The following is a 17,258-nucleotide window of genomic DNA, read 5'->3' as shown; positions in this document are numbered from 1 at the left end:
ATCCCTCCTGGAAAGGGTGAGTGTGGACACTGGATGAGGACAAGCTTGTCTCTGTTGCGTTCTATAATGGAATAGCCTGCTGCAGCCCACTATCTAGGTCCATGAATACAGACTGGGCATTTGGGAGAGGTGCCAGAGAGCAGTCAATGCCCATGGAATTCTACCTCAGAAGGAAAGACTCTCTGTGAAGAATAAAAAGGGAAAAAATTAAAAGTTCAGGGACAACAAGTGCATGGGAACACCACCACCTGCAAGTTACCCTCCAAGTCACACACCATCCTGACTTGGAAACATAATGCAATGTTGCTGGGTCAAAATCCTGGAACACCCTCTTAACAGCACTGTGGGTGTACCTACACTGCATAGACTGTACTGGTTCAAGAAGATGGCTTACCATCACCTTCTCAAGGATGGGGAATAAATGCTGGCCTTGCCAGGGATGCTCACATCCCAAGAACAAATAAAAAACTTATCTTTGTAAACAACTTCTGCTCAATTACAGATAGTAACCAGGAATCCCAACAGAAGCATTTGAGCCCAGCTGTAGCCTTGGCAGAATATATAGTGGAATCCCCTACAGACCATCAATGGAGCCCTGTGACCTTCATTCTCTAGAGTATTGATGGAGCCTGGTAACCTTTACTCTCTAGCTCAATAAAGTCCTGTAACCTTTACCCACCAGATTGTCAATGGATCTCTGTAACCTTTTCATTTCTGATTCATGTATGAGCCTGGATGACAGCCAGCCTGCTACAACAATTTTGTTGGTATATGCCAGCAGAGCTGCATTTTTTTTTTTGCATCTTTAGGGGCAAACACACCCACACCCACCACTGGATGCCAACCCAGAATTCAGAACCAGAGTTCTGGTTTCCACTTAGTGGGACTGGCCATAATGGGTTTCAAACCCTGCACCTTCTGACTCAGAGGCAGGAATGCTACCAGTTCAGCAATGATCGAGCATAAGTGAGCCTCACTCTGACTGTCTCTTCACTGTAGTAGTACACCAATGTACATTTACTACATTGCTGTCTAAAGGTGAGAAGTAGTACTGAGCAACAGTCATATACGAAGGTAAGTACAGGTGAGGGAGGACATCTAGCTTATCCGTCCTCATGGCTCCCCAACACAGTTCAATACTCTTTTGGCATTCACTATCAAGATTCCCACATAAAGAATACTCCCTAGGGTGAGGTATTGGCACTCATGGAACTATGGTCAGCACGTTTAGAAGAGGAAGGAAGAAATGACAAGAAAATGCAAGGAAGGAATAAGCTCTCTAGGGCAGGGGGAAAGAACCTGGCACTGATTGTCTCACTGGTGACAGAAACAATGCTTCAAGTGCTCTTACGTGGAAATGGCTTCTGTCATTAACATTCTTCACATAGCTCTACATTAAGTACTTACCCTCAATACGTTTCTTTAATCGCTGACAGCCACGCTCATAGGCCCGACGTCTCAGCCTCTCCTCTGCACTTTCCTCCTTCACCTCCTTGCCCTGAAGGAAGAAAGTGAGGACATCTTCTCTTAAAATAAGGCAAATCATTTTGAAATTTTTCACTCAACTGAATCTATCCACAGGGGACTTTATTCACCAGCAAAGAGCGGAATGAAGAACAAAGGATCTCACCTCTTTGTCAAACTTGGTTGGCCACCAAGTGGTGGGAATGAGCTCTTCTAACCCTGCTTCCTCCACTCGAAGGGGGGTCTTAATGAAAAAAAACACCACTGATCTCAGCACATCAAATGTGGCCTTGAGTTAAGGGTCCTTGGGATGCCAGTTCTTACTGAACACAAGAAGTTATATCAAATACACAAATGACCATCTTCCTTTCACCTCCTTACAACAACCTCCCCAACCCACCACACCCACCCACCCTGACCCCTAAGCTAGACCACTTTGTGTCCTTTCCACACCTCAGCCAGAGAAAGGGATAGAACATTTCAGGCTGGCTGACAGGCCTGATCTCTCAGTGGCTTTTGGGTTGAGACTGAAAAGTTTAGACATACCAATTGTTTAGAAAGGGGTTCTTTTACAGAGGACAACACAACTTCAGTTTCACTGCTCATGTAGAATTTATTGGACAAGCAGTTGCAGGTTTATGGTACAGAAGCAGGTTTTAAAGAAGGACACAGAGGCTAAGAAATCATTTTCATAAACATTTGAAGCCAAACAAATTTAAGTAATTGTTTATTAAACTCTAAAGAAGCTGCCAAGCAAATATATATTTTAACCAATTCCATATGAAATTTATGTTTGAATGAAACAGCTTGACCCCAATGCCACATGGATATCTAGGCCAGGCAAGTGGCCAATTGTAACTATTGTAAAAAGTAAGCCACAATTTTTTTTTAGTCATTGATGCTGGGTTTTTTTTACCCCAGATGTACTTTGGCCAAATTAAAGAAACCATTACTAAGCTGCATCTTGGACAAAAATTCTTTGTTTTTGAAAGGTGTGCACATAGACAGAGTATGTTATACTTGAGGTTTTTAAAGACACTATAATACTGTGCTCCATACCTTTTGAATGTAATCTTAAATAAATAGCCAAAACTGCTATAGAATGTTACTAACAGTTACACTCCATCATTCAGGGTTCACTCACTGATTAAAAAACAAGAAATACATAAGTACATTCTCTAACATACTTTGACTGTGGCTTCTGATGAAAACTCCAGTGTCTTTCGTTTGTGCCTCCAGCTGTTTGCAGTAATTCATTTGCATTAATGTTGAAGATTTTATGAAGTAGTAACATGCAACATTTTGCTTTTCATCCTCGGCATTCCCAACTACAGTTGTGCAGTAACAGGGAGGTGGAGCAACCCACTGAAACCAGATTCAATGGACCCTGGTCTAAAAACCACCAAGGCCCCTTCATTGGGGAGCAACCAAGCACTTCCCAAAAGGACAGATGGAAATTTAGAGACAATGTTACAATGGGCTGTTATTATGTACCTTCTAGCAGCAATTTAACACTATAGCATTAGCTAGACCTTTGGCGCAGTTACCTGTCTGCCTGTTCACTAAGAAAATAGCATATAGGATAGCTGAAACAGAGGGGTTCTTTTTAAGTATTTTTCCTACTCAGTTAACCAGAAGAATAAAACAGAGTCAAGCACAGTTGGATTTAAAAGGATATAAGACATTGCTGAGCAGATACTTCCTGGTTTTCTCGTGCTTCAGAATAGCTATGCTAAGGCGCAAATAATGGATCTGCAAAGAGACACAAAGACATCCTGTTAGCACACTAAGAGTCACAAAAAGGATTAGCATCATAAACTGTTACAGCACAGAAAACCATTCAGCCCATCTTGTCTGTGCCAGCTCTCTGTTATCCACTTAGTCCCATTTCCCCGACTTTTATCATTTACCTTTTAATTTTTGTGATATATTTATGCACTTCTCTTTTAAAGCCAATTAGCATTTTACTTCTACTACTACTTCTGGTAAGGTATTCTACAACCTAATGACCATAAATAATCAATAGTCCTAACCTCACCCTCCAGTTTGTTGAGTCATTGAGTAACGAAAATAATTTTTCCCTATGCACAACATACAAAATCCTTCATAATTTTGAATAACTCTATTTGGTCTCCTTTTAATCTTATCTGATCTAATGAAATGGAGCCCCAGTTTTTCCTCAAAGCTGAAACTGCATATAAGCTTAGGAAACCTGTTCCGTTCTCTCACCATGGTTTTGACATCCTTCCTAAGTCCAAAACTGGACACATTTTAATTGCAGCCAAGCCAATGAGGTTTAGTTTTACCTCTCTGCTTTTGTACACTAAGCCCTCATTTATAAACCAAGGATCCGATAGTTTATTTTTAACTGCTTTATCAACTTGCATTCTCACTTTCTACTCTTTGTCGAGAAATCTTAAATCTATCTGCTCTTCTATTCCTCTTTGAAGTTTTATTTAATGTATATTTACTCTCCTTATTCTTCTTCCAAAAATATATTACCTCATTTCTCCAGACTAAATTTCATCCAATAAACATCTGCCTAATCTGCTAAACTGTCATTGTCCTCCTGAAGTTGCTTACAATTCCTTTTCAGTTAACCACATTCCCTATTTTTGCGATTTCTGCAAATTTTGATATTTGATATCAATTATACACCTTAAGAGCAATGGTCCAAATATTGGGGAAAATTGCTGTTTACATCCCTCTAACCCAAAGACCCATTAACCACTGCTCTGTAGCTGCCATTTAGCAACCTTCCTATCCATGCTATAATAAAAGCAAAGTACTGCAGATGCTGGAAATCTGAAATAAAAACAGAAAAATGCTGGAAGATGCTGCCAGACCTGCTGAGTATTTCCAGCACTTTGTCTTCATTTCATCGACAAGACTGCTTTACAGCATATCGAGTGTCTTTTGAACATAACATCCACAACGTCCACAGAATTTCCTTCAGCAGTAACTACTTTCTCAAAGAACTCTATTAAATTTGTCAGACATAACTTGCCTTTTTACGCTGGCTACCCTTAATTAACTTTTTTTTAAAAAAGAGAGTATGAATTATATCCCATATTTATGGCCTCCAGAAGAATACCCACTAAAGATGTTAGGTTGACTGGTCTTTAGTTACCTGGTTTTTCCTTTCTTTAATAGAAGTGTTACATTGGAAACTCTCCAATTCTCTTTTGTTTCACAGATGCATAGCAGAGGATCCAAGGATGTTGTAAGATTTTCATCAGAGCCTCTGCTATTTCCTGTAGAGCTACTATAAGCATCTTAACACTTGCTTATATCATGTACACACAATGTCTTGGGTAAATAATACAGCAGCTAGAAACTGACAAAAATGAAGCAAATTTTAGTTAGATTTTTAATTGAATTCTTGAATCTACAGTACACAAAGGGTTAAAATTAGGTACAGCTAGCAGTTTCTGAAACTTACACGATTACACATTACACTGCAGTTTATCAACAGTATTGCTATGCATCTGTGTTCTGTCCCTGTCAAACAAAAGAGGGTTTACTATGCTTATGTGCGTTGACTGCTGAGTTTCTGGTGTCAATTTATCATGCAATGTTCTAAATAGGTTGCTGGACAATGTGTTAATTCCCATCTATTGTAGATCCTACCATGCAGTTGCGACCAAAATTCTACATGACTGACATGCTACGGGTCCTCTGGGAGTTACAAATTTGATTGACAGCTGTGTACAGGGTAAAGAGGTGGGTTGGCTCTGTGAGAGGGAACAATGATGATTTCTTTGGCAGACAGCTCTATGGCCAAGGTCTTCCAATTGTGGGTTTTACTTGGCTACCTGTGCTCAGCTCAACAGTCAGTGTGAAGCCAGCAGACATACTGGCCTAGGCAAAGGTTCTGAGGAACATTTCACCACACAAGTTTAGCAACTGTCTTTCAAGGACCAATTTTATGTTATGGGTTAGTGCAGGAACAGCGCCTTTGTTGCTTTTGGCATTGAGAATAGTAAAGTTTATAATTACTGTAAACATACTGTTTGTGCTGAGTATTGTTCAATAACTGGATTGATGTTAAACAATTTTAATTTCACTTTAAATGTTACAATTCTGTTGGGGAGATTTGAAATGTTGTGTTTGGAAGAGCTTTGATTCTACATGTCTGGGGACGGGAAAGGATGGCAGTCCTCATACTGTGCGTTTAGGAATCTCACAGTTTTGTGTGGTCCATTCACTGGTTATGGCACATGGATCCGGCTCCCTGCTCCAAATGATTAGACACTGCTGCCTTACAAGATGGGAAGGCCTCACCTGTAGCCCTAAATCAGGAATGATGGGAGAAAATCTGTATGCACGAAGCAGTGACATCATCAGCTGTTTCAAACACTCCTGGACTTCATAATCCTGTAACAGAAGAAATCAACCAAAACAGAGTCTGAGTCACAAGCAGAATGTGCACTGCAGAATTAAACACCTCTACCTAAGCTTGAAAATACTGTGAATTATCTCAGGCAGGGGTCAGAGTACAGGTAAATTAACTTGATGGAATTGCACAAGTACAGAGCCAGCAGTACACTAAACCAATGCAGGAGTACAAGTACAGACTGAATAATGCACTATCTGATGGACAGATAAGGGTACAGACAGAACTGCGCACTAATTTCACAGACAGGCACAGTACTGACTGAACAGTACACTAATCCAGTAGTGGGGCACTAGTACAGACCAAGTGCTAACCCAGTGAAGGGCAAAAGTCATTGCTCTGCACTTCCCCCATGAAATGGTTAAGCTGTTGACTTTCCCCTTTTCCTTCCTAATCCCATCAATAAAGTCCATATCTGAAGCCATATGCACTCACCTCCATGAGGAGCCACATGATGTCCAGTAAGTGTTGAATCAGAGGGTGTTCATCCACTGCCCCACCTCCCTCCAATATACCCAGGAAATAGGTCATCAACACATCTTCCACTAGGTAAACTTTACACTGTTAATAACAAACATTCGTGAATTAGAGACACAAAAAAGCACCAACAGATCTGCCTCTTCCAGGAACCACTTTCAACGTCAGGTATCAGTCATGATGATACTGTAAAATGCTGCCAGAAACAACGTGGGTATCAGTGACGGATGTAGGATGGAAGGAGAGAAACAGAAATAACAACCAACAGTTAAAGACATCAGGCACACAAGGTGACTGAAAATAGCATTATAAACAGCCAAAATAATCTTACAGGAGCTTTTATTCAAATTCAATGTTTCACACCACTGAAATATGTAATGCTCCCTTGAAAGTAAGAGTAGTTTAGGACAATCAGAGGCAACCCTCAGGACCCAAGTCTAGTGCCACTGAAGGCAGAGTGATCAGGCACCTCTTTTGGAGAGGCAAGTTCACTGGGAGCGTTTGACACAAAGTGCTGCTGCTGACAGCAAATCTAAGCCAGCCAGCAGCCCTTACCATTCGAGTCCATACTCTTGGTTCAGCCCACCCATAGTGGTGAAAATATATTTGCTCACTGTTGGCATTTATGGATCCTCCTTCTAACATTCAGAAATGCCCAACCAAACTGACAAAAGTTATAAATGCAACACTGCATTAACCAGGCATGCGCAGTTGCTTTAGAATTGCGTTTGCAGCTTCTGAACAAGTGCAACTGGGCAAAGATTACAGAGTTTGCATGTTGTTGCTGCCAGCAGCTCCTAGTGCACATGGGGTGACTGAGCAGTAGGCCCACGTAAATGACACGCTTTCCTTGATGTTTCTGCTACTGTTAGGGAAAATAATTAGGTACTTGCCATAAGGGGTGCAAAGCGGTTGAAGATATGCGCTAGCGTAATGAGCACAGTGGGCTCCCCCTGGGCTTGCCATAATGCCGAGTCCTGCTCCGTCAGTTTCCCCTCCTTTAAAAAGATCACATGACAAACTGATCCTCTGGTGTAGGACACACTAACAATCCTAAACACATCTCACTGAAACATCCCTCACAGACACCAATGCAGTGACTGCAACGTTTTAGAATATGAACCAATCTCATGAAAGATTAAGGACCAAATATGCATGCATGTTATAACTGAGAGCAAGAATTACAGGGGTTAAGTACTGGCTGACTGTACAGTGCCTGATAGAGAAGTACAAATCTCTTCAATGCATCAATATGTGGCACCTTTTACAGTCCACACATGGGATCATTACTGTGCAAGATAATATAGAGAGAAATTAGCACATTAGTAGTCCTGTTATCTTTAACTACAAAGGGGTATTGCTGTATAACCCTGTGGCCATGTCACAAAGTTATAGGATACAGGTAGCTGGCTCACAACTCTCCACCTCATCATGCCATGGGAAAGGGAAAACATATATACTTGGAAATATAGCTCAACACACCGCAAAACAGGACAGGGCCAGACGATTCCAGAGCAGCAGCATACCAGGGCACCCCAACAAAGGGCAGGGAACTCCAACACAGGGCTGGGCAGAACATCCTGACACAGGGCAGGAGACCCAGATATAGGGCAGGACAGGACAGTAGGCAGCCAGTTATTACAGTATTACATAAGGTATACAACACAGAAACTGGCCATTCGGCCCAACCAGTCCATGCTGGCGATTATGCTCCACTCAAGTCTCCTCCAGTCTTTCCTCATCTAACTCTATCTTCCTTTCTCCCTCAATTGCTTAACTAGGCTCTCCTTAACTGCATCTATGCTATTAACTTCAACCAATCCCTGTGGTAGCCAGTTCCACATTTTCACCACCCTCTGGGTAAAGAAGTTGCTTTTGAAAAATATAAAAACAGATTGTAAGAGCTTTTATAGGTATATAAAAAGGAAAAGAGTAGCTAAGTTGGTCCCTTAGAAGCAGAGGCAGGAGAAATTATTATGGGGCATGAAGAAATGGCAGAGGCATTGAACAAATATTTTGTGTCGGTCTTCACATACCAGAAATAGACAGTAACTTAGGGGTTAAAAAGTGTGAGGAAATTAAGGAAATTCATATCAGAACAGAAAAAGTATTGGAGAAACTTAAGGTACTAAAATTTGACAGATCTCCAGGACCTGATGGCCTACATCCTAGCATTCTAAAAGAGATAGCTACAGAGATAATGGTTGCGTCAACTATGATTTTCCAAAATTTCTTAAATTCGGGAACAGCCCAATCAGATTGGAAGTTGGCAAATGTTACACAGCTTTTCAAGAAAGGAGGAAGAGAGAAAACAGTGACTTACAGGCCAGTTAGCCTATCAGTTGTTGGGAAAATGCTGGAATCTATTATTAAGGAAGTCTGAAAAATGGACCTAGAAAAGCACAGTATGATTAGAACAATCAAACATGGTTTTACTAAAGGGAAAAGTTCTGAAGAAGGGTCATTAACCTGAAACGTTAACTCTGCTTCTCTCTCCACAGATGCTGCCAGACCTGCTGAGTATTTCCAACATTTCTTGTTTTTATTTCAGATTTACAGCATCTGCGGTATTTCGCTTTTATTTTACTAAAGGGAAATCCTGTTTGACAAATCTATTAGTTTTTTGAGGATGCAACTAATAGGGTAGATAAAGGGGAACCAGTAGATGAAGTATACCTGGATTTCCAAAAGGCATTCAATAAGATGCCGCACAAAAGGTTAATAGGCAAAATAAGGGCTCCTGGAGTTGGGGGTAATATATTAGCATGGATAGAGGATTAGTTAAGGGTCAGGAAGCAACAAGTGGGCATAAACAGGGCATTTTCAAGTTGGCAGGCAGTGAATAGTGGAGTGCCGTAAGGATCAGTGCTGGGGCATCAGCTATTTATAATCTATATTAATGACTTGGATGAAGAGACAGAGAATAATGTATCTTAAGTTTGCTGATGATACAAACGTAGGTGGAAAAGTAAGCTGTGGGGAGGACACAGAGAAGCTGCAAAGAGGTACAGACAGTGTAAATGACTGGGCAACAAGATGGCAGATGGAGCATAATGTAGGGAAGTGTGAAGTTATTCTCTTTGGTTGCAAGAATAGAAAAGCAGAATATTTTTTAAAAGGTGTGCAACTTGTAAGTGTCCATGTTCAGAGAGACTTGGGTGTGCTTGTACAAGGGACACAAAGTTAACATACAGGTACAGCAAGCAATTAGGAAGGCAAATGGCATGTTGGCCTTTATTACAAGGGGCCTGGAGTACAGGAATAAGGAAGTCTTGCTGCATAAGTACAGGGTTTTGGTGAGACCACATCTGGAGTAGCTTGTGTAGGTTTGGTCTCCCCATTTAAGAATGGACATACTTGCATTGGAAGCGATACAGCGAAGGTTCACTAAATAGGTCCCTGGGATGAAGGGGCTGTCCTATGATGAGAGGCTGAGTAAATTGGGCCTGTACTCTCTGGAGTTTTGAAGAATGAGAGGTGATCTCATTGAACACAGGACTTAGGAGGAGTAGGCCATTCAGCCCTTCAAGCCTGCTCCGCCATTCAATAAAATCATGGCTGAACTGGTTGTGGTCTCAACTCCACTTTCCTGTCTGCCCCCCATAATAACCCTTGACTCCCTATCAAAAATCTATCTAACTCAGCCTTAACAACCCTTTGAGAAAAAAAAATTCTCATCTCGGGGGAGGTGGAAGGTTATCAGGGGTAGGTGGAAATGTGGAGTAATCAGTTCAGCTATGAACTTATTGAATGGCGGAGCAGGCCCGAATGGCCTTCTCCTGCTCCTAATTCGTATTTTTGAATGGATCACCATCTTAAACTGTGTCCCTAGTTCTAGTCTCCCCCCACAAGAGGAAACATCCTCCCTGCATCACTCTATCAAGTTCCCTCAGGATCTTATAGTTTCAATAAGATCACCTCTCATTCTTATAAACTCCAAAGGGTATAGGCCCAACCTACTCGATCTTTCTTCACAAGATAAGCCCTTCATTCCCGGAATTAGTCGAGTGAACCTTCTCTGAACTGCTTCTAATGCAATTATATCCTTTCACAAATAAGGAGACCAAAACTGTACACAGTACTCCAGACGTGGTCTCACTAAGGTTCTGTACGGCTGCAGTAAAACTCCCCTACTTTTATACACAATTCCACTTGCAATAAATGCCAACATTCCATTTGCCTTCCAAATCACTTGCTGTACCTGCATACTAACCTTTGGTGATTCATGTACCAGGACACCCAGATCCCTCTGTACTAAGTTCTTCAATCTCTCTCATTTAAACACTACACAGTTTTTCTATTCTTCCTGATGAAGTAATGGACAGCATTGATGAGGGTGGTGCAGCTGATGTTGTATATATGGACTATCAAAAGGTGTTTGACAAAGTACCACATAATAGACCTGTTAGCCACATTAAAGCCCATGGGATTAAAGGGACAATGCCAGCGTGAAAATAAAGAAAAAGACTTGCATTTATAAAGCATTTTTCACAACCACTGGATGTCTCAAAGCGCTTTACAGCCAATGAAGTACTTTTGAAATGTAGTCAGTGCTGTAATGCAAGAAACGCAACAGCCAATATCGCACACAGCAAACTCCCACAAACAGCAACGTGATAATGACCAGATAATCTGCTCTTTTGTGATGTCGATTGAGGGATAAATACTGGCCAGGAAACCGGGTGTAACTCCCCCAACATACAAGATTCTAAAGGGGCTGGATAGAGTAGACACAGAGATTGTTTCCACTAGTCGAGGAAACTAAAACATGGGGGCACAGTATCAGGATAAGGGGCTGATCAGTTAGGGCTGAGATGAGACAAATTTACTTCGTTCAAAGGGTTGTGAATCTTTGGAATTCTCTACCCCAGAGGGTCATGGACGCTCCATCGTTGAATACATTTAAGGCTGGGATAGACTGATTTTTGGTCTCTCAGGGAATTAAGGAATATGGTGAGCAGGCAGAAAAGTGGAGTTGAATCCTAAGTTCAGCCATGATTGGTTTGAATGGCGGAACAGGAACAATGGGACAGATGATCTACTCCTGCTATTTCTTGTGTTCTTATATTTTCCATTGGATTTTTGGTGACTATCTTATATTGATGGCCTCTAGTTTTGCTCTTCCCCACAAGTGGAGACATTCTCTCTGAATCTACTCTATCAAAACCTTTCATAATTTTAGAGACCTCTATTAACTTGCTCCTCAGCCTTCTATTTTCAAGAGGAGACTCAGCCTGTTCATTCTCTCGATAGTTATATCCCCCAATTTCTGATATTATCCTTGTAAATCTTTTTTGCACCCTGTCCAGTGCCTTTGTATCTTTTTTTAATAATATGGCGACCAGAATTGTATGCAGTATCTCAGGTGTATCTAACCAAGGCTTGTTACAAGTTTAGTATAACTTCTCTACTGTTCTATTTCTCTAGAAATAAGCCCTTGAGCTTGGTTGGCTTTTCTTATGGCCTCATTAACCTGTGTAGTTGCTTTTAGTGACGTGGGTATTTGTACTCCAAGATCCCTTGGCTCTTCATAGAAATAGTAGGGGTACAATATAGAAAGGGGCTATTCAGCCCATTGTGCACATGCTGGCTCTCTGCTAGAGCAACTTAGCTAGTACCATTCCAATGATTTTTCCATATAGCCCTGAAAATCTCTTCTCTTCAGATAATTATCCAATTCCCTTTTGAAAGCCACAAATGAATTGGCTTCCACCACACTCTCGGGCAGTGCATTCCAGATCCTAACCACTCACTGCGTAAAAATATTTTTCCCTCAAGTTGCCTCTGGCTCTTTTGCCAATCACATTAAATCGGTGCCCTCTTCCAAAAATGGGAATAGTTTCTCCCTTACTACTCTGTCCAGATCCATGATTTTGAACATCTCTATTAAATCTCCTCTCAACTTTCTCTTCTCCAAGGAAACAGTCCCAGCTTCTCCAATCTATCCTCATCACTGAATTTCCTCATCCCTGGAACCATTCTTGTGGTGCCCAGAATTTGGACACAAGACTCCAGGTGAGGCCAAACCAGTGTTTTATAAAGGTTCACCATAAATTCCTTGCTTTTGAACTCCATGCCTAGATTTATAAAGCCCAGGATCCTGTATGCCTTATTAACTGCTTTCTCAACCAGCCCTGTCACCTTCAATGATTTGTGCACATATATCCCCAGGTCCCTCTGCTTCTGCACCCCTTTAGAATTGCATCCCTTATACTGCCTTTCCTCATTCTTCCAACCAAAATGTTTCACCTCACACTTCTCTGCATCAAATTTCATCTGCTGCATGTCCGTCCATTCCACCAGCCTATGACCTCTTGAAGTTTATCACTATCCTCCTCTCAGTTCACAATACTTGCCAAGTTGTGTGTCATTTGCCCCACTTAGATTATTTTCTAGGTAACATGCAACTTCCTTATTTTTCTTGCCAAAATGTAATATCTCACATTTATTTAGGTTGAAATCCATTTGTCAATTACATGCCCATTCTGCAAATTTGTTAATATCTTCTTGTAGTTGATTGCAGTCCTCCTCACTATTGACTATACCCCCTCCCCAATTTGGTGCCATCTGCAAAATTCGAAATTTTGTTTCTGATTTCAAAAGTCTAAATCATGAATATAAATTATGAACAATGGTTCCAGCACTGATCCTGGTGGAACACCACTTCCCACCTTCTGCCACTCTGAATAACTATCTTTTACAGCTACTTTTTGGAATTCTCTTCCTCAAAAGGCAGTGGAAGCAAAGTCTTTGAGTATTTTTAAGGCAGAGGTAGATAGACTCTTGATAAGCAAGGGGGTGGAGAGTTATCGGGGGGTAGGTGGAAATGTAGAGTAATCAGTTCAGCCATGAACTTACTGAATGGCGGAGCAGGCTCAAAGGGTTGAGTGGCCTACTCCTGCTTCTAATTCGTATGTTCGTATGTACTCTCTGCTTTCTGTATTGAAGCCAGATAGCTATCCATTTTACTACTTGTCCCTGACTCTCCATTCTCTGACCTTATTCATTACTCTATTGTGTGGTACTCTATCAAAGGCCTTTTGAAAATCTAGGTAAATTACATCTACTGCATAACCCTTGTCTACTCTCTCTGTTAACTCTTCACAAAATTCAACAAGGTTGGTCAAGCAAGACTTTCCCTTTGAAATCCATATTGACTATTCATTATTGTAGTATTGGTTTCTAGATGTTCTTCTGTTCGCCACTTCAGTAGGGATCATATTTTTTCTAACACCGATGTTAAGATGACTGGTTTATAGCTCTCCGGACATGTTCAATCTCCCTTCTTAAATATAGGTATAACATTTGCTATCCACCAGTCTTCTGGTACTACACTTTTCTCTAACGAATGATTAAAAATGTGAATTAATGCCTCTGCTAGCTCTTCTGCAGATTCTTTTAAAATGCACAGAATCAATCTGTCCATTCCAAGGGTTTCATTCTCTTTAAGTTTGATTATTTAGTATTTCGCCTCTTTTAATTATAAATGCGGTTATCTCAGGCTGGATTTTATAATCTCGCCGCTGCCACATGCCATCGAGCCGCCGCAATCGTCTGTGCAGCGACTCATTTGCATTCCCAGGGCGGGCCGCCACTCTCCGATCACGTGGAGGGGGTGGATTGTCCGTCCCCAGAAATGGCGTCAGCTGCTTGTGCACAGGCAGTGGGGTCGGGGTGGGGGAGGGGCGTATCGGTAAAATCTAGCCCCTCATTTCTAATTTCATTATCCAACGTCATTCCCACTTGTCCAATTTCCCTGGTAAATAACAAAGCAAAGTAATTATTTAATATTGGAGTTAAAAGGATAACAATGAACAGTGAACTGTTGCAGTCACTTTGGACATCAATATTGACTGACCTGGGCACTTTTAGTAAGGTGGGTTTGTCAGAAACCAAACTGGAGGAGCTCCAAAAGGGAGAGCTGGGCAGAGTTGGGTGACAATGCTACATTCATAGAGAGGAAGTGGAGATTAGAGACTGAACAGTAATTAGCAAGAGTAGGGAGATCAAGAACTTTTTTTTTAAAAAAAAGGAATGATGATGGGTATGTTAAATCAGGTGGGAATGATACCAGAGGATGGCAGATGTTGACAATGTCACTGAACATGGGTGCAAGTAGGTAGAGTTGTGTAGTATGCACTTGGGTCAAAAAAGATTATATAAGACTTGTGGAAGTTTCACTGAAGGAAATGATTTACGATGAAGTCAGAGACAGAGTTCAAGGACAGGAGATTCAGCCGCAGTCAAGCAAATGTCAATTCTGGAAACAAAGGCATTGCAACGAGAAAGAAAAATCCAAGGGGAGGACTCACCATCCATGATTAACTAAAAAAGATAGTATCAAAATTAAAGAAAATAAATATAACTGTGCAAAGATGGGTAGGTCAGAAGATTGTACCAAATATAAAAAATATTCTGGAGAATAATGGAAAATAAGGAGATGCAGATGAATTGAACAGGTATTTTGCATTGGTCTTCACCATAGAGGATGCAAGAAACATCCCAGTAAATCAGGAACTCAAGAAAATTGCAATCACCAGGGAAGTGGTACTGAGCAAATTGTTGAAGCTGCGGGCTGACAAGTCCCCGGGTCCTGATGGACTTCATCCTAGGGTGTTAAAGGAAGTGGCGAGTGAGATAGTTGATGCGCTGGTTTTAATTTTCCTAAATTCCCTAGATTCGGGCAAGGTTCCATTAGATTGGAAAATAGCGAATATAACTCCTTTATTCAAAAAGGGAGACAGAACGCAGGAAACTACGTTAGCTTGACATCTGTCATAGGACAAATGTTAGAAGCTATTATTAAGGACCTTATAGCAAGGCACTTTGAAAAATTCAAGGCAATCAGGCAGAGTCAACATGGTTTTGAGAAAGGGAAATCGTCTTTAACCAATTTATTGGAGTTATTTGAAGAAGTAACATGTGCTGTGGATAAAGGGAAATTGTGGATATATTGTACTTAGATTTCCAGAAGGCATTCGATAAGGTGCCACATCAAAGGTTATTGCAGAAAATAAAAGCTCATGGTGAGGGGGCATGGATAAAAGATAGGCTAGCTAACAGGAAACAGAGATTCGGCATAAATGGGTCATTTTCTGGTTGGCAAGATATGGTGTGCCACAGGGATCTGTGCTGGGGCCTCAACTTTTTACAATTTCCATAAATGACTTGGATGAAAGGGCGAAGGTATGGTTGCTAAATTTGCTGATGGCACAAAGATAGGTAGGAAAGTAAGTTGTGAAGAGGACATAGATTAAGCGAGTAAGTACTAAGTAAATAGAGGCTACAAAAGATAGATTAAGTGAGTGAGTTAAGCAAAGATCTGGCAAATGGAGTATAATGTGGGAAAATGTGAAATTGTCCATTTTAGCAGGAAGAATAAAAAAGCATATTATCTAAATGGTGAGAGATTGCAGAGCTGAGATACAGAGGGATCTGCGTGCATGAATTGCAAAAGGTTAGTATGCAGGTGACATAATTAGGAAAGCTAATAGAATGTTCTAGTTCATTGCGAGGGGAGCTGAATACAAAAGTAGGAGGTTATGCTACAGTAACACAGGGTATTGATGAGACACATCTGGAGTACTGTCTATAGTATTGGTCTCCTTATTTAAGGAAGGATGTAAGTGCATTGGAAGCAGGTCAGAGGAGGTTTACGAGACTAATACCTGGAATGGGCAGGTTGTCTTATGGGGAAAGGCTGGACAGACTAGACATGTATCCATTGGGAGTTTAGAACAGTAAGAGGCGACTTGATTGAAACATATAAGATCCTGACGGGTCTTGACAAGGGAGGAATTGGAAAGGTTGTTTCCCCTTGTGGGAGAATCTAGAAATAGGGATCACGGTTTAAAAAAATAAAGGGCCGCCCATTTAAGACAGAGATGAAGAGAAATTTTTTCTGAGGGTGGAGAGTCTTTGGAACTCTCTCCTCAAAAGGCAGTGGAAGCAGAGTTTTCGAATATTTTTAAGGCAGAAGTAAATAGATTCTCGAAAAACAAGGGGCTGAAAGGGTATTGGGGGTAGGTGGGAATGTGGAGTCGAGGTTACAATCAGATCAGCCGTTATCTTGTTGAATGGTGGAGCAGGCTCGAGGGCCGAATGGCCTACCCTTGCTCCTAATTTGTATATTCATATGTAAGGCATGCATGAGCTTCTCACATATAGTGTCAGATGTGAGGATGGGGAGGTAGGGCTAAATTGCTGAAGATGAGTTTGAGGTAGCTCTTATTGTTTAGGATGATCCTGGAGTAAAGGAGGATATGGCCATTGAGAGGGGGGTGTCATATAACTGAGGCTGGAGAGGTGGCTGTTGTATCGAGGTGAATGGTGATGGCCAGGACCTGGTGGAAAGGAGACACTCAAAGCTACAGGGGGGCCAGAAGAGGGAGATTCTGGGGCTGCAGTGGGCATTTGTGACTTGAGTTGGGATAATTTTTTTCCAGGGGTTCAATGAGAGCATGGTGCTGCATTTCTTTCCCACCAATTCTCTCCCCCTTCCTACAGTCCTGAAAACAATTCCAAGACACACAACCACTGCGACACACAGTGGCGCAGTGGTTAGCACTGCAGCCTCACAACTCCAGCGACCCAGGTTCAATTCTGGGTACTGCCTGTGTGGAGTTTGCAAGTTCTCCCTGTGTCTGCGTGGGTTTCCTCCGGGTGCTCCGGTTTCCTCCCACATGCCAAAGACTTGCAGGTTGATAGGTTAATTGGCCATTATAAATTGCCCCTAGTATAGGTAGGTGGTAGGGAAATATAGGGACAGGTGGGGATGTGGTAGGGATATGGGATTAGTGTAGGATTAGTATAAGTGGGTGGTTGATGGTCGGCACAGACTCGGTGGGCTGAAGGGCCTGTTTCAGTGCTGTATCTCTAAACTAAACTAAACATACAAACTAGGAGCAGGAGTAGACCATTC

At 41.5% G+C, this 17,258-nt stretch overlaps 1 protein-coding gene across 4 annotated transcripts in view; it reads right to left on the bottom strand.

Moving 5' to 3' along the window:
* LOC137379949 (E3 ubiquitin-protein ligase RNF123) overlaps positions 1 to 17,258 on the bottom strand; it is a 536,536-nt gene that overhangs the window by 450,462 nt on the left and 68,816 nt on the right. For all 4 annotated transcript variants that reach the window (XM_068051365.1, XM_068051363.1, XM_068051364.1 and 1 more), the window contains 6 exons: positions 7,231 to 7,335; positions 6,296 to 6,421; positions 5,749 to 5,841; positions 3,143 to 3,216; positions 1,631 to 1,748; positions 1,408 to 1,498 (listed from right to left, as the gene is read on the bottom strand). In XM_068051365.1, the coding sequence (XP_067907466.1) occupies positions 1,408 to 1,498; positions 1,631 to 1,748; positions 3,143 to 3,216; positions 5,749 to 5,841; positions 6,296 to 6,421; positions 7,231 to 7,335 (607 nt within the window). The remainder of the gene's footprint in view (positions 1 to 1,407; positions 1,499 to 1,630; positions 1,749 to 3,142; positions 3,217 to 5,748; positions 5,842 to 6,295; positions 6,422 to 7,230; positions 7,336 to 17,258) is intronic.

This window comes from Heterodontus francisci, chromosome 19 (assembly GCF_036365525.1).
Source record: "Heterodontus francisci isolate sHetFra1 chromosome 19, sHetFra1.hap1, whole genome shotgun sequence".
In the NCBI taxonomy this organism is placed as follows: domain Eukaryota; kingdom Metazoa; phylum Chordata; class Chondrichthyes; order Heterodontiformes; family Heterodontidae; genus Heterodontus; species Heterodontus francisci.
The sequence above is the reverse complement of the archived record's forward strand: the minus strand, read 5'-3'. Positions and strand labels throughout refer to the sequence as shown.